Here is a 23,874-nt window from a genome sequence, read left to right on the forward strand (position 1 = left end):
ACACTTAACCCCTAATTTCTCGGCGGTCAGGTGGCGTAGCGGAGATTGCGTTCGTCACCAACACCGGAGATGCTGGGTTTGCATGTTCGAATCCAGCTCCCGGCGTTGTCACCAGCTTGGCTGGCCGTTCACACTAATACAATTGGCAGTATTAGAGGGTGGGAAAGCTGGCGGGTGGGTCCTGGGCGTTGTGGACAGCGACCCCTGCAGTTCGGTCGGGGCGCCTGCTCAGCGAGGGTAGGATCTGGAGAGAGGTAGTGCGGCCTCCCACACGTTACACTCTCCCAGTGAGAATCTGCGCGGCCAGGCTGGCTGCCGGCAGGCTGCACATGCGTCGGAGGAAAGCATGTGACAGTCTCCGGCCTCTAGGACCAACAGTAGGGGAAAGTGCGCAACAACCAGGAAGGGTGGGATGGGAGAAAAAAGAAGGAGGGGGAAAAAGATAATAAAAAATAAAAATAATAAAAACCCTAATTTATCCCGATGAGCAGGTTGGCACCTTGCATGGTTGCCTCTGCCGTCAGTGTGTGAGTGAATGGGTAAAATGTGAGTAACAAATTGTAAAGCGATTTGGATAAAAAGCGCTATATAAAAAAGCAGCCATTTAGTGGACTCCTGTGTGTCCCCTGTTAGATAGACGACCACCACTGCATGTTTTCTTTTGAACTGTGAATGAACGTGTGTTTCTACTAAGTATTTCAAAGCAACACTTTTTCAAAGAGCACATAGAGACAACAGCCTCTACGTTTAACCAGCAGTCAAGACTGAGGTCATCTTTTCGGACTTTTTTATTTTATTTTATATATATCACTAATGTACAATACGATTCATGTTTGTAAATACTCATTTGATGGTTAAGTATAGGATGGATTGCTAGAATATATGATTATCTGCCATCTTCTCGTTCTTCCAAGTCTCTACTGTATTTAATACATTTTGACAATGTTGCATTTTCCCCCCTCCAAACAGTCTGTTTATTTGACATCACATTAGTAGAATTTATAATAAAACACAGGATACTTTGTGCCCTAATGATATGGATAAACGCTCAATGAAGAAACCCAATCCGCTTGCTGCACACATCTATGCTACTCGGTTTATTCTGAGGACTGAGAAGAGGGCGGTGACCCAAAACCTGGGAACAGTGGGAAGGCCACCCTCAAGAGCCAGACCAGGCTCCACTCCGCCCAGAACCCAGGAAGGCCACCCTCAAGAGCCAGACCAGGCTCCACTCCGCCCAGAACCCAGGAAGGCCACCCTCAAGAGGCAGACCAGGCTCCACTCCGCCCAGAACCCAATCCCCTCTATTTATGATGGAACACAAGATTCTTGTGCCCTAATGATGAGGATAAGCACTAAATAATGTCTCCCATCTTCTCTCATGTATTTACCACTGTTCCTTTACATCCTAAATTCATTTTCAAATCCCTGCTAACCGTCTCCCATTCTTTAATTTGCCCTCTAGGCCATTTAACTCTAGCTTTTTGCTCACAGCTCTTTTTCTCTGACCTCACCTCAGTACCGTCTACATCCCCTCCTACAGCTCTTCTCTGGTCTCAGTACCATCTACATCCCCTCCTACAGCTCTTCTCTCTGGCCTCAGTACCATCTACATCCTCCTACAGCTCTTCTCTGACCTCAGTACCATCTACATCCCCTCCTACAGCTCTTCTCTGGCCTCAGTACCATCTACATCCTCCTACAGCTCTTCTCTGGTCTCAGTACCATCTACATCCTACAGCTCTTCTCTCTGGCCTCAGTACCATCTACATCCTCCTACAGCTCTTCTCTGGTCTCAGTACCATCTACATCCTACAGCTCTTCTCTCTGGCCTCAGTACCATCTACATCCCCTCCTACAGCTCTTCTCTGGCCTCAGTACCATCTACATCCTCCTACAGCTCTTCTCTGGTCTCAGTACCATCTACATCCTACAGCTCTTCTCTCTGGCCTCAGTACCATCTACATCCTCCTACAGCTCTTATCTCTGACCAGCAGGCTGGTCTCAGTACCATCTACATCCTACAGCTCTTCTCTCTTCTCTCTGGCCTCAGTACCATCTACATCCTCCTACAGCTCTTATCTCTGACCAGCAGGCTGGTCTCAGTACCATCTACATCCTACAGCTCTTCTCTCTTCTCTCTGGCCTCAGTACCATCTACATCCTCCTACAGCTCTTATCTCTGACCAGCAGGCTGGTCTCAGTACCGTCTACATCCTCCTACAGCTCTTCTCTCTGACCTCAGTACCATCTACATCCTCCTACAGCTCTTTGCCCCTTCTCCTCAGTGATAGGGTTATTCCTGCAAACTGTGGAAAAACTGAATTTTAACAGGAATCAATCTCAAAAGCACACAAACCAATATGCCACAGCTGAATAATGTATGTTACTATGAACAGGGTTGGAAAGTAAGACTATATGAAACGAGATTACAGCACTTTTACACAAAAACGTTGGTAGCTGTGATCACCTCTACCTATTGTAATAAAAAAAGTCAGATTAGATAGTCATTGGATACTTTTTTTGTATTTCCTGCAGGAGGCCAGAACCTGCTTAATGGTAAACATCTCCATAATCTCTTATTTGAAATAATGAATAATCATGGTGACGTATGGCAACATTATTGAAATTGCAGTCAATTTATAATAACATTTATTAGATTTTACAACTGTTTAGCCTCATGTTTCTATGGATTTCTGAGGCAATGCAATCACAAATAATTCGATTTTTTTACTTCATTCGATTCGTGTAATAATCCACTGGGTTAACATTATCAAAGTGTTATTCCGCAATCTGTAACATATTCCATTTTTAAAGTAACCTTGCCACCACTTTCACATTAAAGGTCCCCTCCAGTCAATTTTAAACCCTTAAACAACATTTCTATATTGATTAATTTGCATAAATGTTTTTTTTCCACACAAAATGTTTCAATAAAGTACTGAAAATGGCTTGGCAGCATCTCTACACCTTTACCCTGATGGGAGATGGAAGGATCTATCGATATGCAAATTGTCAACAAGCAAGCACCCATTGATATTTACCAGAAATTCCAAGTTGGCAGCTTATATTCTTTCAAGACATCAATACCTATTCAGCTTTCTGTGTAGCTGAAGCTAAAGGTGTCACGTTACCACATACTGGACTATGAGAGGTTCAACCTATTAGTGACATCACACATGCAACTCCGATTTCTGGAAAGTGGAGACTCCCTCTCCTGGGGAAGAATGTGAAAAAGGTGCACTGGTGACAAGTTCTGCACAAATAACTATCTGTAGCCACACCCCCCCAGAGGAGTTAACCATACAATACTTTTTTTTGGAGTGGAAGAGATCTTTAAAACCTTCTATTTCTTTACTAACTGGACAGTGATAATGTGGCCAAACAATGCAAGTTGTCGGCCGCGGAAAAAAATGTGGTGCTCCATTTGCAAAAAGATGATGGTTTCCAATATTTGAGGTGGTGTTTACGTGTGTTTTATTGAAGTTTTATTTAACGTCAGAGTATCAATACCAATAAAGCCCCACACAGAAATCATTATTTAATTTGGCAAATCTCAAAAGGTTACTCTCCTCGTTCTGCATGAAAGAATAACACATTTAAATAAGACTCCGTTCATCCTCCGTCAACTGCTTACGCCATCGTGGCTTGTGTGGGGGGGGGGGGTCACAGTTTGGGACAAGTGTTGGAATCAAATATTGGTAGTCATGACAACTGACAAATCAGGTAATGATATTCGCTAGCCTATAGGACACACTAAAAAAAGGATCCTCTTTTACAATGCATTCAATGACTGAAACCTCCTACGACTAGAAAACATTCAAACATGTTGCAGGAAAGGAAACAGAAAACATAAATCAACACGTGGAAAATATGTAGCTTTACAAAACAGTCGACAAATACAAATTGCACAAATCACACACACACATCCCTTGCATGGTAGACGGTGACATTGAGAAGGTACACGGGTGGCGTCTAACTCAAACATGGTTTATTTAAGGTCGAGAGGTGAGGAAACGCTCGGCGGGGGTCAAGGGTCAAGGTTCGACCCTCTGGGCTTGTTGTCTACAAGGTGGTGCTACAGGAAGGGTGGACATCGGTACGAACCGGTACTTTACACGACACACTAAGCACTCACCAACACCTACTGGTACCTACAGACAACCCAGTCAACCAAATGTACCCATATATACGTAAGTGAACCGGGTCCCCTTTGGACTTCATCCCTCGTCGTCTGGAGAGCCACGTCCGGACTAGATTTGAGAAGAACTGGTCGTCCTCACAAAAACAAAAAGAGCTGAGTAAGTAAAGGTCATGCAGGCCCCGGCTGACTGGAGTCTCCTCTACATATATAATATCCTATTCAACCTTCTCCAGTTCTCAAGACTTTTTTTTTGAACAACCGAAAACATCAGAGTGGCAAAAAAAGAGAGGGGAGTGGGGCGGAGAGGAAGGGTGGGGGGGGGGGGTGGGAGTGGGGGCCAGACATTGAGTTCTCCCGGGTTCTTCGTCCTATCCTGGCGTTAAGCACGTCCCGTCAGCTCCAGTTGGCTAAAGGTCGTGATGAGGTCATAGTGGGCCTTCTCCTCCTCGGTCAGCTCCATGTTGCCCGGCCGGACCACCACCACCACGTTGACCCCGGCGTCCTCGGCCGCCTTGGCCTCTGCAGCGACAAGAGGACGGTGAGGACATCTTTAATTACAATACGATAAGACTTTATTGTGTCATACTTGCGTACAACGAGATTAGGGACTCAGACTTAACACTTTCTCTGCCACGCTTATATCCATCAATGTTTGATTGTTTTTTTGTCCTACGATTTGTGTCAAAATAAAGTATTCAATAAAGTATTCAATTCAATCACTGCCAGCACTGTAAGTGTAACTGAGGGGTACAATTCCCTGACTGTATTGAGAGTATGGTATTATTAAACCACTACTTAGTTATGTACTTTAATTACTGGCCATACAGTACACGGTATATCTGGTGAACACCCACACAAGAATACAACAATGACACTAAAGTTCTATTTGGAGGGATTTATTATTATAGCAGCAACGATAGGTTACAAACTGAGAATTATGAATTGCGCTTGTAAGGCGAAGAACACTTAAGTAGGTCAAGAGCGTAAGTCCATGAGCATAATAAGATGGGTATAACTGACGCCACCTGTAGCATAAGAATTACATAAGGCACACTCGTAGTCAGCTGGAGACACTAGGGGGGTTCCCTCCGGTTGTAAGCCGGCAGGGTAGAGGAATGTTCGGGAGCAAAAGTCTGGGTCAACGAGGAATAAAGAAGCTCCAGCTACGGGAGGCGGTACATTACTCCCTTGATCGGCAGACAAAAGCAACAGCTATAATCCAGTATGCGCGACAGCATGGATGAAAGCTAGCCAGCCTCTGTGGTCCTAGAGGCGGGCTCGATGGTGCTCCTCACAGGGGTAGATCCCACACAGCAGTGGGGTAGACGGTTCTCTGCTCCAGCAGCCACAGTACCAAAGCAATATAATCCAGCCGGAAAAGGCTCTGCATTCGCCGGTGTAGATTCTCCTGTGCACTATACTTCACATTAACTAGGTCGAACTTGACGTTATTTCACTAAACTCTGACACTTTTACTATCCTATTCGCACATGTTATAACTTATAAGTGCTCTATTTAGACGCAAAATTGCTCACTTCACTTGGTCGTTGACTCGTGGTGAAGGCTTTACTAGTAATGAACGAACGATACTTTGAACGAACGATGAACTGAATGAACTGCTGCTGTTTCCACCTGCGCCGTATTTATACGTAAGGTGAATAATCTAGTGCCAACCTCAGTTCTGTCTCGTATTACTGCGCAAACCTGGACATGTTGAGACAAGCCTTGGCGGTGGCTTTGAACTTGCCATTGGGGGTATGGCCGTTGGCGCCTAGGGGTCGCTGTCCAATAGGAGAACGAATATTATGGTCTGGCCTGTACCTAGGTAAAGGGATATTCCGTGTATATATGCAAAGAATATACAAGGGATATCAAACGATATACAAATATTATACAAGGGATCTCAAGTAATAAATATATATATTCGGTTTAATCTGACCCTTTGTAACAGTAAGTCTATGGAGATGTTTACCTTCTTTGCAGGGCTATAACTTTTTAAATTGTATTGCTAAATTGACATTACTATGGCCCATTCAACATCGATTAGCCATCGTTCAGGATGTAGGAACATTTTACTTTTTCATTCACACATTCATACGAAAATACCGTCTAGAGTATAAATATGTTATCGTTTTTTGCAGTATTTCCTAGAACGTGAGATATAGGCATAAATGCATATATTAGATTATCATATGCCGTTTGATACCGATCCACGCTATATTAAAAATGTCAACTGTACATGGTCCTAAACGTTATGACTGATCATGCGCGGGTGAACGGGGGGGGGGGGTCGTTTATAATTCTGTGATCGTCGTTAAATGATTTATGTAGTATGGGTGATATATAGATCAGAGCAGTTTGTATGGATAATAATAAACAAAAACGCTGAAACTCACGTCAGTCTCCTCGTACCGTTGGGCGATGAGAGTGGAGCAAACAGATCCCAGTTATGTGATGGGGATCGAGGCGATCCATTTCCGGTTTGTATAATACTAATACATGCCCAAATCATGTGGATTATTGAGTTATGGCAACGATCCATATCCACGGTGTGTGTCTTGAGTCCCGCGACGATATACGAGTGGCCGGACGGATTTGGGAGACGCACCGAGCTCCAACGGGCATATCCGGTTTGGCAATTCGCCGATCAGCCACCAGGTGGCAGTATTGAAGCGTTGCAGAGTTGTGCCGGCTCACACAGCATCAGACAAGGCTCCGTGAGTGAAATATGAATACCATGGCGAAAATATGAAATATGATCAGAATAACGTCGTACGCCGTGATCTGGCAGAATTTGCATGAACTTGAAACACGTCGTAAGCCGTTTCCGGCGGAGAAAGTGTTAAGGTGCGGGTAATAGAAAATAAGAATAAAATCACACCAGTAATAAAAGAAAAAACAATGTCACAATACTATACAATATGATACTATACACACACAAGTAATACAAGAGAAACAATGTCACAATACTATACAATATGATACTATACACAAGTAATAAAAAAGAAACATAATATCACAATACTATACAATATGATACTACTATACACACAAGTAATAAAGAAGAAACAATGTCACAATACTATACAATGATACTATACACATATAGGGCTGGGCGATATGGCCTAAATATGATATCACGATATTTTCTGACCTTTCGGCGATACACGATACGCATCACGATGTTTTTCTTTTTTTCCCCAAACAATTCATTATGAGGCTTACCAAGACAGTATTTGAGTTTGCAAGCTAACATTAAAGACAAAATAAAATACCCATGCATTTAGCATTTTTATATTATATATTAGATTTAGATTATTGGATTATTAATTATATATTGCATATATTTAGCAATGAGATATTATATAATTTAGATATGAAATATGATGAATCGAAAATGGGGGACCCTGATGTAAACAAGACGAAAGTCTTTCGCTGGTCTGCATCCCCTTAACAATTGTATGTATTGAGCTGTACTGTACCCATTCTGCAATATGTTAATAAAGTTTTAAATCAATCAATCAATCAATCAATCAATCAATAGGATTTTAGCATTTTTATGAAACTACTGTATATTTGTATGTCTCTAAATGTTTTGATGAATTGAAAATGGAGGACCCTTATGTAAAAAAGCCGAAAGTCTTTTTCTGGTCTTCATCCTCCAGTCAGTCCACTGTTGTTGTATTGAGCTGTACTGTATTGTACCCATTCTGCAATCGTTAATAACGTTCATTCGTTCAATCATTCAGCCGGCAACAGAATAATTTTGATTGACAGTCGAGTCTGCCAATTACGTCACACCGCTTGTACCCGCCCTGCTGTTCTTAGCACCAATCGGCAAGCAGCGCTATTCTTTTTTTACTTCCTGAATGCCCTCCTTGATTTTAACGAGAGCTCAGCTCAACGACAACAACAACAGCTCACCGCAGCCGACGAGTGATTACTAGCGCACCGCAGCATGACAACGAGGCATAATGATTTTACTGCAACAAATGTTATAATAAAAGCCTTTCCATACATCTGTCTGATTGAAAACTTTATTAACAGACCGCAGAATGGGCATGCACAACTCGGCACGGACTGAGATATGAACAGTAACGCTTGCTATCTATGTCGTCATTGGACGTTGCTATGTTTGGGTAAATACGCTGATGTGTAACTATATAACGTGTAACTATATAATGTTGATGCCACAAACGAATGCCTTTGTTAATCATACGTACTAACTTTGATGCAGTAGTGTGTGTGTGGGAGCGGCGTTGTTCAAAAGTTTGAACGGGGTGGACCAGATTGACGCGACACAATCCTCTTGGGCAAAACATCACGATATCCACGATACGTTAAAAAAGTGTATCGTTAATGAACTGTACCCGATATTTATATAATATCGTCATATCGCCCAGCCCTATACACATACATAAGTAATACAAAATAAACAATGTCACAACACTATACAATATAAAACAATCGTATTGGTCCTCATATAAGACGACACCTCTTTTTTAAGAAACGTTTTTGGACAAATATTGTCTTGAAGACCAAATCTTGTTTTTATAAAGAACTTCTGCACCACAATATCACTGCTAAACAACAATAATAATATAACCATATAACTCTGTATGATTAGCATGTACAATAGTGCTGTATATATACATTTATATATATTCATATTTACAGCATATATATCCATATCCGTCTGAATATACCTGCATATAATCCTTCTATATACCAATTTATACACCTGCATGTAACCCATATAACTCTGTATGATAGCAAGTACAATAATGCTGTATATAGGCTACCATATATATATACATTTATTCTTACCATATATCCACATCCGTCTGTACATATAATCCTTCTTACATATCTGTAGATAATATATCTATATCTGTACATATCCCTTACCTAGTTATGCTGCTGGCCAGTATGACTTACTACCATAGTGTCTTTATACCTGTATAACTGTTCATATTAATACTACAACTCTGTACATACATCTGATTAGCACCATTACTCAGTAGTACTAATTTGTATATTTTATACCCAGTTTAATCACCTGTACATTGTATATTACTATTGCACTTTACTGTTACATTTGCACTCTGGTTGGATGCCAACCTTATTTTTGTTGTACTGTACTTGTGCTGTATGATGACAATATATTAATAGAATCTAATCTAATCTTTTGTCACTGAAAGGGAAGTCTTGCTCAAACAGAAGTCTCTACAGCTGCTGCTGTTCAGAAAAGCCAACATAGCGTCTCTAACAGAGAGACATCTGGATCACCTCAGGCCCCATCACCATCGCATCATAGTGTCAAGTATCAAGTAGACTAGTAGAGCACTAACACAGTACTGAAGGAACATAGCAATGTACAGAAAACAGAACTTGAATTTGTGCACAGAAAGTGCATTTCTAGAAAGTGTGATCCACAAGAGAGAAATGCACAGGCTACAATTTTTATTTTATTTTATTTAAAAAATATGTGCGTCTTTCTATCTTTTCTCCCATCCCCCAATTTAGTCGTCACACCAATTTCCTTCTGGTCGTTGCGCTGCCCTACTGTCAGTCTGGGGAGGGTGTAGACTACCACATGCTGCCCTACTGTCGGTCTGGGGAGGGTGTAGACTACCACATGCTGCCGTACTGTCGGTCTGGGGAGGGTGTAGACTACCACACGCTGCCCTGTCGGTCTGGGGAGGGTGTAGACTACCACACGCTGCCCTACTGTCGGTCTGGGGAGGGTGTAGACTACCACATGCTGCCCTACTGTCGGTCTGGGGAGGGCGTAGACTACCACATGCTGCCCTACTGTCAGTCTGGGGAGGGTGTAGACTACCACACGCTGCCCTACTGTCGGTCTGGGGAGGGCGTAGACTACCACATGCTGCCCTACTGTCAGTCTGGGGAGGGTGTAGACTACCACACGCCTCCTCCGATACATGTGGAGTCACCAGCCACTTCTTTTCACTAGGAGTTTCACAGGGGGAACGTAACACGTGTGGATGTTCATGCCATCTCCCCCAGATCCCCTCCCTGCTGACCAGTAGTTACTATTCCAACGACCAGGACTCACACCCCACTGGCTTCCCACCCGCAAACACTGACAAGTGTGTTCGTAGGGATGACTGACCAATCCGGAAGTACCGCCGACTGTGGGAATCAAACCCCAAGTCTCTGCGGTGGTAGGCGAGTGCTTAGACCTCTACACCACCCAGCCGGCCGCCCTATTTTGTAAAATAGTACCCACCTGGAGTGACGTCTGTCAAGAATGTGATTTCTTCAGGTGGGCAGCCGATCCGTTCTGCAATCTTCTCATAGCTTTTGCCTTCTACCTTGGCCCCTATATTGGTGTCAAAGTGGCCGTCGAATAGCTGAAATCAAATAAATGAGTTCCAGTTAGTTAACCGTGTTGGTCTACTACAAGAACATCAAACAGAGAAGAAGTTAAGTGCACCCCTTCCACCAACTGAGGACCTCAAACATTAACTCTGTTTTAATGTTTAATGTTTTCAAACTTTATTATCTAAACATGGTAAGTTAGAGTGTTGTGTTCATTCATAGTTAAAGACCGTAGAGGTTGAGTACTTTATTAACCAAAGAAGGTAAGTTAGAGTGTTATGTTTATTCATAGTTATAGCATAGTAGAAGCGGAGTACTTTCTGGTGATATATCACATTCACACGCCAAAGCGATTATGAGTGACTTTACAACTGCAAATACATGGGCTGTTCATAAAATGTCAAAACGTAATTATATGGTTCTTCTGTGCAAGGGTTAAATAATTATATTCAGTTATATCACAGGGTAGTTTCCTCAGGCAAGAAAAACAGGCCCATTGAAAATACAGAGACTAGGGTTGTCAAGCCCGTCAAACCTGTGATGTTGCATTGACCGTATTACTCACGGCAGGCATGTTGCTGTTATGTCATGCTCGGGTTGGGATTCCTTTCCACCCCGTACTGAGGTGGAGCAGGTACTCACGTCTAAAACGTCTCCTTCAACCGAGTGTCCAAAGAGCAGTTTCTGTGCCTCCACGCTGCCAGAGGAGTAGATGTAGACCTTCAGGCCCTGCCTTCGCCACCTTTTAATGGACGGGACCACATCCTGGTAGACCCTGTTTCCAACGGTACAAAGACAAGCAGCCGTTACAATTTTCTTATTGTTGCATCAAGACGTGATATAGTCAGTGTGTTGTTATTATCAACATTTACATTTAGTCATTTAGCTGAACGCTTTGATCCAAAGCGACTTACAAGTTCTGTACAGCAGGAAGGGAAGGGTACAACTCTGGCAGTTAAGGTTAAGTTAGATTGTACATCATCAAACAGTGTTGAATTTCAGTGCTACAGTCTCTTGAGTGCATATTAGCATAGTAGGTGGTAAATATAGGCAAGGAAGATTATCAAGATATAAATTTAGTATGGAAAAATCACACGTTAGATAAACCTCATTTTCATTATATATTCTCAAATACTTTCATGAGGAATCTGACTTAATATTAGCTTTATATCCTTAATTTAGACAACTAAATTGTCAATCACAATCCACAATGACAATGATAAGATAAACAAATATAAATGTAGTCAGGTCCAATACATTTTCTCTGTACACCACCACAATGGACTTGAAATTAAACAGTGTAGGAATTACAACCGTTTCTACATGTGCCCCTTTTTAAGGGACCAAAGCTAATGGACAATTGGCTGCTCAGCTGTTTCATGGCCAGGTGTGCGTTATTCCATCATTATTTCATTTAAAAGCAGATAAAAGGTCTAGCGTTAATTTCAAGTGTGGTATTTGCATTTGGAATCTGTTGGAATCTCAGAGACATTGTGGTGGTGTAGAGACATTGTGGTGGTGTACAGAGACATTGTTGTGGTGTAGAGACATTGTGGTGGTGTACAGAGACATTGTTGTGGTGTAGAGACATTGTGGTGGTGTACAGAGACACTGTGGTGGTGTAGAGACATTGTGGTGGTGTAGAGAGACATTGTGGTGGAGTACAGAGATGATATTCACAGACCTGACCGTATATTCCCCAGCCCTAGTGTCAATACAACACAATACAGGCCATTCTTTCACATTTGATTGTAGCTGATAGGCTAATTAAAAGGAGCTGTAAGTGGCATTTTCTCTGTTAACACTTTAACTGCCCAAGGTTAAATTCATGATATACCATCCCTTGCCAGCTCTATTTAACATGGAGAAGTTCCCCTTCTTTGCAGGGCTATAACTTTTTAAATTCTATTGCTAGATTGCCATTATTAGGGCCCATTCAATGTCCTATATGTATTGTTCATGGTGTAGCAACGTTAAACTTTTTCATTCACATATTCATACTAAAATATGGTCTAAAGTATAAGTATGTTTTCATCTCTTTCTGCAGCTTTCTCCAGAACGTGATTTATAGCCCCAAATGCATTATATTGATGATCAAATACAGTTTGGTAGCGATCGGTGCCAGATGAAAAATTTCAAATGGACGTGCTTCTAGAAGTTTCTACGTATCATCTGATGATGACCGGATGGGCGGGGGATCGTTTATAATTCTGTGGGCAACGTTATACCATTCATCTAATGTGGGTCATATGTTCATCATAGCAGTTTATATCGAACACGGTAATACTACACGCTAAAACTCACCCCAGTCTCCTCGGGCCGTTGGGCGATCAGCGTGGAGTAGACAGTTTTCTATTATGGGATGTTGAAATCCCCGATCTATTTCCAGGTTGTATAATAGTATATACGTCCAAATCATGTTGTTTTTTCGAGTTATTTCCACCGATCGATGTTCACTGTGTGAAGACAGAGTCTCTCTAACATTAGCGAGTGCCCGGACCCCATATGGAGTGAGTCCTGCCGGTTCAAAGGTTGACATCCGGTTTCGATCTGCCACCAGATGGCGCTCTTGAACCGCTAGAGGGTTGAGAGGAGATCAGCAGTGTGTCTCAAGGCTGCAGAGGGGAAATATGATTCCGATAACAGATTTTTGAAATATTGATATCAAAGACGATTTACGGCGTTCTCGGCAACTTGAGCATGGCTAGGAAAGACGCCTAAACACGTTCCCGGCAGTTAAAGTGTTAAAATAAGTGGCAGACATGTTCAAAACAAAAGCTCAGCGATGGCTGACGTAATGTAGAGCTATTTAAAATCAATTTTAACAAGAGATATACCACTTACAGCACTTTTTTTTTATCTACTTTTTCTCCCCATTTTCTATTTTTCTCCCATCCCAATTTCGTATTATCCAATTCTGCCCTCCCCTGTCTCGAACGTTGTTAGACCATGCCTCCCACTGGTCGGCTGCAATGTGGACAAAGCCTTGCATCACGTGTCCCCTCCGGTACACGAGGAGGAGGCAGCCGTCGCATCTTTTCACCTGCACAGCGCGATCTCTCAGTGGCGAGGAGTAACGCGTGGGAGGCTCACGCTGCCCCGATGCTTCCTGATTCTGCTGTACAGGCGCACCAACCGACCTGTAGGAGTCGCTGTCCACAACGTCCGATCCCCACCCAACGGATTTCCCACCCCCTAATACTGCAAATTGTATTAGTATGAATGACCAGCCAAGCCGGAAGCAACGCCGAGAGCTGGGCTCGAACCCAGCATCTCCTGCGTTAGTGGTGAGCGCCTTGCCCACTGCGCCACTTAGCCACCCTGCACTTACAGCACCTTTAAATGATTACAACGTATCTCAGGAACACATTTGTGGAAGGAGGGGTTTTTGAGTCCATGTTGTTATGAGTAAGAAAAAAAACACCAGACTACTTACTCGCCTTTGATTCTCCCGGAAGAGTACGGCGCCCTCCACATGTGGCCCTGGAGCTGCTTGAGGGCCAGCGTCTTCCTGTCCGACGCCATGAGCCACAGCACCGTGTCCACCACCTCCCGGATGGCCTTCTCCTCGTCCGTGTGGACCGTCTGGTCCAGGGCGTGGACGGGACACGCCCGGTTCTGTCTGATGTCCTCTTCCACCTGACACGAGATGAGATGAAATGGTAAATAAATGGTGCATTTATATAGCAGCTTTTATCCAAAGCGCTTTACAATTTGTTGCTCGCTGTTTACCCGTTCTCACTCACACACCGACGGCAGAGGCGACCATGCAAGGTGCCGACCTGCTCACCGGGAGCAGTTAGGGGGTTAAATGTCTTGCTCAAGGGCACTTCGACACGCTGCCCGGGAGGAGACGGAATCGAACCGGGAACCTTCCCTTCCGATTACCAGACGATCGCCCTACCTCCTGAGCAGAGGTGCGTTGCTCATGGGACGGGGTTGCACGATGTGCAACCAAGCTTTTGTGAGCAGAAGCGCGTGCACGCACATGCACGGATGTGCGCGCGCATGCGTGTGCAGCCGTGCACTCAAGAACGCGCTGCACTCGACTCGTCGCGTGTACCTGGCTACCTCGCATAAACATAACAATTCATGGCAATCACATTCACAGGTTTGGTGTGAACAGTGCTCTGCCTGAGTCAGACCATGGTTCACACCAAACCTGAGGAATGCGCTGCACTCGACTGATGCGCCAACTCGCCAAGTACCCACCTGGCTACCTTGCATAACAATAGCTCAGGTCGTCAGGTGTGTTCAAATACGTTCTCAGATACATTCACACAAAACGTGTGAATGAAATGTGTTACATTCCATTCGTAGAGGCAATTAGGCACCGTCTTTAGCCTGTGCGTATGCGAGGGAACATTTATGCGCATGCGCGGGAGCGCACGTGGCCACATTAAAATATAGTGCAACCACTCAGCCAATCAGGAACACACCTCTGCTCCTGAGCCGTGATATCTAGGATAAAGTCAATGAACATTTTGAGAAATGAGGCTCCTGGAACTTTTATCAACCAAAACCATGAAGATATTTTATCGACCGATACTAGCAAATGCTTTGACGAGCAAACAAAAAGGAAGACTGCTCTGGATTTCCCACATCGTCCCATTAATGGAAGTGGGCATTTCCAAGACAGGAAACAACTAGTCCCACTACACGTCAGACTGAATTAGCTATGCACTAATAGGAATTGATCACCCAACTCCTCAATCGGCCCATTTCACTGAGTCAAGTTACAGAAGAACCTCAGTAGAAACGGCAAGAATCGCTCTTTGTCCTCCCTCAGCAGGTGCTCCAACGGGCCGCTAATCCCCGGCACAAAACAGAAAGAGAAACGGCTCAAGCGGTCGATTGTGAACCGCGACGCACTGTACATCACCACTCTTGCACTAATTGCGTCACATAGAGCAGAAAGCAGGCTTAGAGGACGCCAGACCTCCACCTCCACCACACACACTCACCCCAATGAGTAGAACCAGCATTGTCTCGTATCGACCAATTATACGAGGTAATGTAAACAAAATGACAAAGAAGGCATGGATTAGTAGAGACTATGGATGGGCAAAACTCACAACCCCAGTTTCCAGGAACAAAAGAATTCATTACATCGTTGATGCTTGAAATGCCTGAGCTTCCACGTTAACGTATGGTTTCGTTTTTACTCAATAGCGAACGTGAGATAATCCAACAACAAGCGAGCTAGCTGGCTGCTGTCATCGCTGACAGCTAACGCTAGCGGACCAGGCTAGCGGATTTCTAGGAACAAAAGCATTCGTTCCAAAAGTTTAACATCACTGATGCTTGAAATGTGTGAGGTTAGTGAAACAACATAGCAAACTTCTTTTTTGTTCTACCAGCTGTTAACAGACTGTTATGCAACCTGGCTAGCGAACTGTACCCAGCATGCCGTTTAGCAGTGTAACAGTTAATAGGGTCCCCTTTCAATACACTACACAGTCTAAGTGCCGGTAAAAACAAGGGAAAATATATTTTTGGAGACAAAACAATATTCGCATAAACTATTACTTGTTTTTTTTATTATTTATTTATCTAATGACTATTAGAATATTCCATAATATAAATGGTAAATGGCTGCATTTATATAGTAGTTTTATCCAAAGCGCTTTACAATTTGTTCCTCACATTTGACCCATTCACACACCGACGGCGGAGGCAACCATGCAAGGTGCCAACCTGCTCATCGGGAGCAATTAGGGGTTAAGTGTCTTGCTCAAGGACACTTCAACCCGGGTGGAGCGGGAATCGAACCTCCGGGAACCTCCGGATAACCAGACGACTGCTCTACCTACCGAGCCACTGTCGCCCCTGATAACTGGCCAGAGTATAACATTGATTCATAAGGTCCCTGTACCTGTTTCTTTACGAGATGGACATCTTGTTTGCACTCGTCTTCTTCCCAGTGGGTAGAAAGATGATCCTCAAGATGCTCCTTGATGTATGGAAATAGAACATCCTGGAAGAGACAATAAGATGTAAAACCATGTGAAGATTGTAGCCAATTATCTTTACAATTGCAGTGTTTCTTTGTAAACTCGCTGGCACATCTTAGCCTATTTAACGTGAATTATCAGTGGTTCATGGTCATTTACAGAACCCTTGCTCCTTGGTCTGACTTTACTGGAAAACCCCTCCCACCCCCTCTATGAGGAGCCAGCCAAGATAAGGAGGACATTCAGCCATAGACTTATCCCCCCGACACACCACAAACTAGTCCTTCATGCCAGTAGCCAATTGCTGGAGAGCTAACGGCTGGTGAACTTGAGAACTGATAATAAACACTGTTAAGACTATCTGACTCTTAATAATAAACACTGTTTAGGACTATCTGACTCTTAACCCTTTAGGTGCCGGAAACGTAGATCTACGTTTTTCTCTTCGATTGTGCAATAATACTAATAATAAAATAGACATAAAAAACAGATAATAAAAAGACATAAGATGGGCATGATAAAAATAGACATGCTAAAAAGGAACACATGACTTGACTTCTACTTGTCAAGCCACCAACACACAACACAACTCTGCCTCATCATCATCATTATCACATTCTACTAAAACAGCCCAGAGTCATGACTTTGTTGAGCTAGTCCTCTTTCCACTTTACTGCAGCTTGTGATCAGAATGAGCTGCAAAACTAGAACATTTGACCATTTCATCCTTATGAAGCTTGTAGGAGCTTGTAGGTGGTATTTTATTTGTTCAAATAAGTGGTCTACTGTTCAAATAAATAGCTCAACATTCCAACAGCCATCACGGATATAGAGTGTCTGGTCAGTAACATGGGTCTCCCAGTCCCTCCTGCTCTGCAGTACACAGAAAATACATGTTCTGGTATCCCATTCCCACTTTATCCAATCGGGAGAGAGAACTCCACACACTGCAAAAATGATCCGACAAAAATGTACATTAAAAACAAATATGCACTTGAAACAAGTAAAGTTGAACTTGGAAACAACAGGGACAACGATGGAAATAAGTCTTGCACTTTTCGTTCTATCCCTGACAATGCACAACATACACATGTTGATCTGTCAATTTTGTTATATGTTTTTGTCAATAAATCAAATCAAAAAGTAATCTGCCAGCAAATTTGGCATGGGATGATTTCTTGAAATAAGTACACATTATCTACTAGGGTTCTCTCTCCTGATTGTATAAAGTGGGAAGGGATAACAGAAAAAAATTATTCTGTGTTTACTGCAGAGCGGAGGGACTGGGAGACCCAGACCAGACACATTATGATGAATATGAAAATGGGGGACCCTGATGTAATAATAAACAAGACGAAAGTCTTTCTCTGGTCTGCAACCCCTTAACAATTGTGTGTATTGAGCTGTACTGTATTGTACCCATTCTGCAATCTGTTAATAAAGTTTTCAATCAATCAATCTAGATACCAGTGATGGCTGTCAAAATGTTAATACTTATTTTTACAAAAATGCAAGTATGTGCAAGCAACGAAAGAAGCTATTTAGGTAGGTTCAATGTTACATGAGGAGTTCTCTTTGTCATGTTCTTCTCTGTAATGAGGCTAAAAATAAAACCCACCCGACAGGAAGCAACTTGGCTGTTTTCAGACCACAGTGAATACAATAATAACACACTGTACTCACCTAACTGAGGTAACACTTAGTCGTTTTACTAGTGAACGAATGTAGCTGAAGCAGCAGAACTCGAGCTGTCAGTCCATCGCTAGCTAGTTAGCTTGTTTTCAACATGCACATCTGCTATTATTACGCAGCGCACAACAATAACATCGTTCCGATTGGATCCGGGTAAAACGTTGGACTAATGTTTGAATAAACGACGTCGTGCACAATTAAACAACAACAGTCTCCTCTCTGACATTACTTACCTTTGCAAATGTGATCGGTGTGGTCGTCCCCTCGATATCCAGCAAGAGAGCAGAGGTACTGGCAGGGAGCGACACCGTGGCCATTTTCCCCGCAGCGAGGTAAACCTATAGCGAGCTAACGTTAGCTTTAGCAGAGAGAGAGACTGTACTAGCTCGCTATATATCTATACTACCCCCCTTTTAACACGATTAACGTTAATTATAATAATATATTTGCGGCTAATGCTTAGCCTAGATGAGCTAACGTTAGCAGCAGCACACCACAGATCTCGTCATCGTCTCGTTGGTTGACTTAACGCTAGCAGCTAACCCCCCATCTACACACATGTGGGTTGTGGGACTGTAGGGTATATCTGCAGAGCCGCGAGCCCAACGTCTGGGCGGGGCTTCGGGGCTTGTACTCTGTGTGAGGCGGGTTCGGGGCTTGTACTCTGTGTGAGGCGGGGCTTGTACTCTGTGAGGCGGGGCTTCTGGGCTTGTACTCTGTGTGAGGCGGGGCTTGTAATAATAATAATAATAATACATCTATTTTATATAGCGCTTTTCCAGGTGCTCAAAGACGCTTCACATGGGCAGGAGAGACAAACTATGGCAAAACAAAAAAACAGAACAAAACAGAACAAAAATAATACATGACAAAATAAAATAAAACCGACAGAATTAGAGGTCAAAAGCAAGATTGAAAAGGTGGGTTGTACTCTGTGAGGCGGGGCTTCTGGGCTTGTACTCTGTGTGAGGCGGGGCTTCGGGGCTTGTACTCTGTGTGAGGCGGGGCTTCAGGGCTTGTACTCTGTGTGAGGTGGGGCTTGTACTCTGTGAGGCGGGGCTTCGGGGCTTGTACTCTGTGTGAGGCGGGGCTTGTACTCTGTGAGGCGGGGCTTCGGGGCTTGTACTCTGTGTGAGGCGGGGCTTGTACTCTATAAGGCGGGGCTTCGGGGCTTGTACTCTGTGTGAGGCGGGGCTTGTACTCTATAAGGCGGGGCTTCGGGGCTTGTACTCTGTGTGAGGCGGGGCTTGTACTCTATGAGGCGGGGCTTCGGGGCTTGTACTCTGTGTGAGGCAGGGCTTGTACTCTGTGAGGCGGGGCTTCGGGCTTGTACTCTGTGTGAGGCGGGGCTTGTACTCTATAAGGCGGGGCTTCGGGGCTTGTACTCTGTGTGAGGCGGGGCTTGTACTCTGTGAGGCGGGGCTTCGGGCTTGTACTCTGTGTGAGGCGGGGCTTGTACTCTATGAGGCGGGGCTTCGGGGCTTGTACTCTGTGAGGCGGGGCTTGTACTCTGTGAGGCGGGCTTCAGGGCTTGTACTCTGTGTGAGGCGGGGCTTGTACTCTGTGAGGCGGGGCTTGTACTCTGTGTGAGGCGGGGTTTCGGGGCTTGTACTCTGTGTGAGGCGGGGCTTGTACTCTGTGTGAGGTGGGGCTTCGGGGCTTGTACTCTGTGAGGCGGGGCTTCGGGGCTTGTACTCTGTGAGGCGGGGCTTCGGGGCTTGTACTCTGTGTGAGGCGGGGCTTCGGGGCTTGTACTCTGTGTGAGGCGGGGCTTCGGGGCTTGTACTCTGTGTGAGGCGGGAGTTCGGGGCTTGTACTCTGTGTGACTGTGCGTGGGCGGGGCGTCAGGGCTTGTACTCTGTGTTGTTTCCTGTAAAACCCGGAAGTAGTCAGTTTGTGCTGTTTATTTTTAACCCTAACCCTAACCTTAACCCTAACCCTGACCTTAACCCTAACCCTAACCTTAACCTTAACCTTAACCCTAACCCTAACCCGCAACACGGAACACAGAAATGCAAATGCTGTAGAGTCCTCACTGCTTGTAAAAATAAACAGCACAAACGGACTATTTCCGGGTTTTACAGCAAACAACACAGAGTACAAGCCCCGACGCCCCGCCTCACACAGAGTACAAGCCCCGCCTCACACAGAGTACAAGCCCCCGAAGCCCCGCCCAGACGTTGGGCTTGCGGCTCTGCAGATTTATGCTATTGGACTGGGCAGATCACCCGCGATTGATGCGCCCAATTTGAGTCAATTGGGTTCTCCGCGTGAGCGGGGTTACTTCGGTTCGTGTGGCAGTACGAACCGTCACAGTTGGAAATATATGTAACAGGACATGTGATGAAATTAATATATAATATATATTAATATATTAATATATATATATAAAACATGAAATGGTTAACAGTGAACTTTGTCAACAATAAATGAGTAATAAAGTAGTCATTTCTAAAACGTCAGTACGTCCGACCGTTCAAGCCAAGACCACTACACTTCCGCGTTACATTGAAATCGGGGAGGAGATTGCGGGGGGAGCATATGAATGAATGTGGACGAGAGCCGTGATGTAAGTGGTTGCCGATACGGCTGTGGGGATGCTAGAGACATGATCGAATAGACGTTTATGCGCCTCGCTCTCCTGAACACGGCGTGACCCATAACTAATCGATCAGAACTAAATCGGCAGAGAAAAAGCCCATTTTAAAGCACCTATTCCGCATGGACATGCGCAGAGTGCCCATGGAGTCTGGACGACGCGAGATGACGCTCGAATGAATGTGGACTGTTCTATCAGAGGGGGGAGCTTCGGTGGCCAATGTCCTTTCAGCCGAACAGGATAATGAAAAAATGATCCCACTAAATGGCCAGACGCATCTTATGGCGACATCTACAATTACCTCATTGAGTCTCCAGGTAGACTAATATTTATATTTAAGTGCAGCGGTCTGTAGCCACTTACATGACCATCGAAGCTCCCCCCTCTGATGGAACAGTCCACATTCATTCGAGCGTCATCTCGCGTCGTCCAGACTCCATGGGCACTCTGCGCATGTCCATGCGGAATAGGTGCTTTAAAACGGGCTTTTTCTCTGCCGATTTAGTTCTGATCGATTAGTTATGGGTCACGCCGTGTTCAGGAGAGCGAGGCGCATAAACGTCTATTCGATCATGTCTCTAGCACCCCCACAGCCGTATCGGCAACCACTTACATCACGGCTCTCGTCCACATTCATTAATTTGACCCCCCCCCCGCAATCTCCTCCCTGATTTCAGAATCCCGGAAGTGTTACGGTGGTCTATTTGGCAACTTCCCATGTAGTACATACGATTGACCACAGGATGGGAGTAGTGCAGCGTCGTGGATGTGAAGCCGGATTGGAAATTGCTATATTATTAATTTAATTAGCTTAAATCTTTATTTTAGAAAATAAAATGTGTCGTCATGACAAATATGATCATAACTAGCTAAACCAGAGTATATGACAGAGTCCACGAAAGCGTTTGGCAGCTGTGCTTAATGCCACGCCATGCCGGTTAAGCAAAACATTTGCGTCATTTTATCAAAAGGTTGCACAGATCCAATGGGGTCCAGCTGCAGCGCCGGGGAATCCTCTCACTGATAAACCCGGAAGTAGTCAGTTTGTGCTGTTTATTTTTAACCCTAACCAGTGATGCAGTGGTGGTCCCATGCGGTACCACGCCGTCCTAGCAGTTTTTTCTGAGCAGAAATATGCGCACGGATGTGCATGCGCATGCACGCACGCGCACACAAAAATGCATTCACAACTTTCACTCACTCATCGCGCCATGCGCCAAGTACCGGCACTTATCTATCACCTATACTTTGCATAATAATAAGATACCAATAACATAACAAAGAACGAGAAGCTTGATCTGTGGAGCTCTCACTATGTGACAAATGGTCCCGACTGGAAGGATGAGGCATTACGTTGTGCTTCAGAAGGAAACTGTCCTTCTGTAAACTAAGTTACATTGTTAATTTAGTTTGTGTTTACTTTTCTAGTTTAAGTTAATTCAATTAACACTTTAATCGCCATGGGTTAAATTCATAATTTACCATCCCTCGCCAGCTCTATTTGTCTATGGAGAAGTTCCCCTTCTTTGCAGGGCTATAACTTTTTAAATTCTATTGCTAAATTGCCATTATTATGGCCCATTCAATGTCCTATATGTATTGTTCAGGGTGTAGCAACGTTAAACTTTTTCATTCACATATTCATACTAAAATATGGTCTCTAAAGTATAAGTATGTTTTTATCGTTTTCTGCAGCTTTCTCCAGAACTTGATTTATAGCTCCAAATGCATTATATGCATGATGAAATACAGTTTGATAGCGATCTGTGCCAGATAATAAATTTCAACTGGAGGTACTTCTAGAAGTTTCTACGTATCATCTGATGATGACCGGATGGGCGGGGGATCGTTTATAATTCCGTGGGCAGCGTTAGATGATTCATCCAGAGTGGGTCATATGTTCATCAGATCAGTTAGTATAGAAGACGTTAGAAAATAACGTTGAAACTCACCGTGGCTTCCTCGCGCCGCTGGCAGATGAGCGTGGAACAGAATTTTTTCTATTATGGGATGGAGAAATGCCCGATCCATTTCCAGGTTGTATAATAGTATATACGTCCAAATCATGTTGTTTTTTCGAGTTATTTGCACCGATCGATGTTCACTGTGTCAATACGGAGTCTCTCTAACGATAGCGAGTGGCCGGACCACATATGGATGAGCACTACCGGTTCAAAGGTTAATTTCCGGCTGGCGATCTGCCGATCGGCCACCAGATGGCGCTCTTGAACCGCTAGAGAGTTGAGTGGAGCTTTGCACTGTGTCTCAGGGCTCCGGAAAGGAAATATGATTTCGATGACAGATTTTTGAAATATTGACATCAAAGACGAGTTACGGCGTCTTCGGCAGAATGAGCATGGCTAGGAATGACGTGTAAACACGTTCCCGGCGATCATAGTGTTAAAGAAATTGTCACTACAATATTGTATCTACAATTACATTTAAAACATTGTTTGTTTTTCAACCATATCTGTTGACAATATAATTTCTTTATATATTGAAGGCTACATCCTGCTACCTTTTTCAGCATCTCTATTTCAAGGCAATATTTACAAAAATTGGGCAGATCTTCACCATCAGGTGGGTGGCGAGTAATTTTAATACTGTAAAAGCAGTCTGGAATAACTACCCTGCTTTAGCGCGCCACTTTAAAACAGCAAGTGAGGACGCATCTCGCAGGCAGCTGATCCCAAGCCTTTGTGGTCGCTTCTGTGTTAAGGTAAGACCTTCTTTTCCTAATTACAGTAACTGTATTATTATCATTATTGCTCAGTTATAAAATGTCTATGATTATTGTGCGTTGGTGGTTACATGCGCAGCTGCGCTTGTCTCGTGTGTGGGTGTGTGCGGCTCTCACCCTGTCTTTTAGTACTGACCAGGGTGCTGACTGGTGTGATAATGTTGCATTTGCCTATAATAATGTTAGACTCCATGTGTTTGGTCGTTGACTTGTTGTTCGGTATTGGTTCATCCGTGTGTTTATGTGTAAATAGGACTGTTGTGTGTGAATTTTAGTGTTGGATCAGAGTGGTTTATTCTGAGCATGTGTATTTCAATCATAGCTGTCAACATTGGGATTTGAAAAAACTGGAGATTTCGCCCCCCCCCCCCCCCCCCCCCCCCCCCCCTCCCAATGTAGT

General features: G+C 44.0%; 1 protein-coding gene across 1 annotated transcript; it reads right to left on the bottom strand.

The window, feature by feature from the left end:
• Positions 1-2,706: 2,706 nt before the first annotated feature.
• Positions 2,707-18,690, bottom strand: enoph1 (enolase-phosphatase 1). The gene is made up of 6 exons (XM_084325387.1): positions 18,369-18,690; positions 16,365-16,466; positions 13,926-14,128; positions 11,132-11,264; positions 10,398-10,521; positions 2,707-4,663 (listed from the first exon to the last, which is right to left on the bottom strand). The coding sequence occupies exons 1-6, from the start codon at positions 18,450-18,452 to the stop codon at positions 4,524-4,526; spliced, it is 786 nt and encodes a 261-aa protein (XP_084181513.1). The 5' UTR covers positions 18,453-18,690; the 3' UTR covers positions 2,707-4,523.
• Between the last annotated feature and the right edge of the window lie 5,184 nt (positions 18,691-23,874).

The sequence above is a fragment of the Notolepis coatsorum genome (genome assembly GCF_963971535.1).
Source record: "Notolepis coatsorum genome assembly, chromosome: 11".
Lineage (NCBI taxonomy): Eukaryota > Metazoa > Chordata > Actinopteri > Aulopiformes > Paralepididae > Notolepis > Notolepis coatsorum.

What these genes read in the sequence shown, in the direction of transcription:
- enoph1 (XM_084325387.1), bottom strand. Translation starts at nt 18,452, where the DNA reads ATGGCCACGGTGTCGCTCCCTGCCAGTACCTCTGCTCTCTTGCTGGAT. An exon ending in TTGAAGGAGACGTTTTAGAC is followed by an intron (nt 10,522 to 11,131) that starts GTGAGTACCTGC and finishes ATTTGATTTCAG; the next exon opens with CTATTCGACGGCCACTTTGA. An exon ending in CTTGACAGACGTCACTCCAG is followed by an intron (nt 4,664 to 10,397) that starts GTGGGTACTATT and finishes TTGTCGCTGCAG; the next exon opens with AGGCCAAGGCGGCCGAGGAC.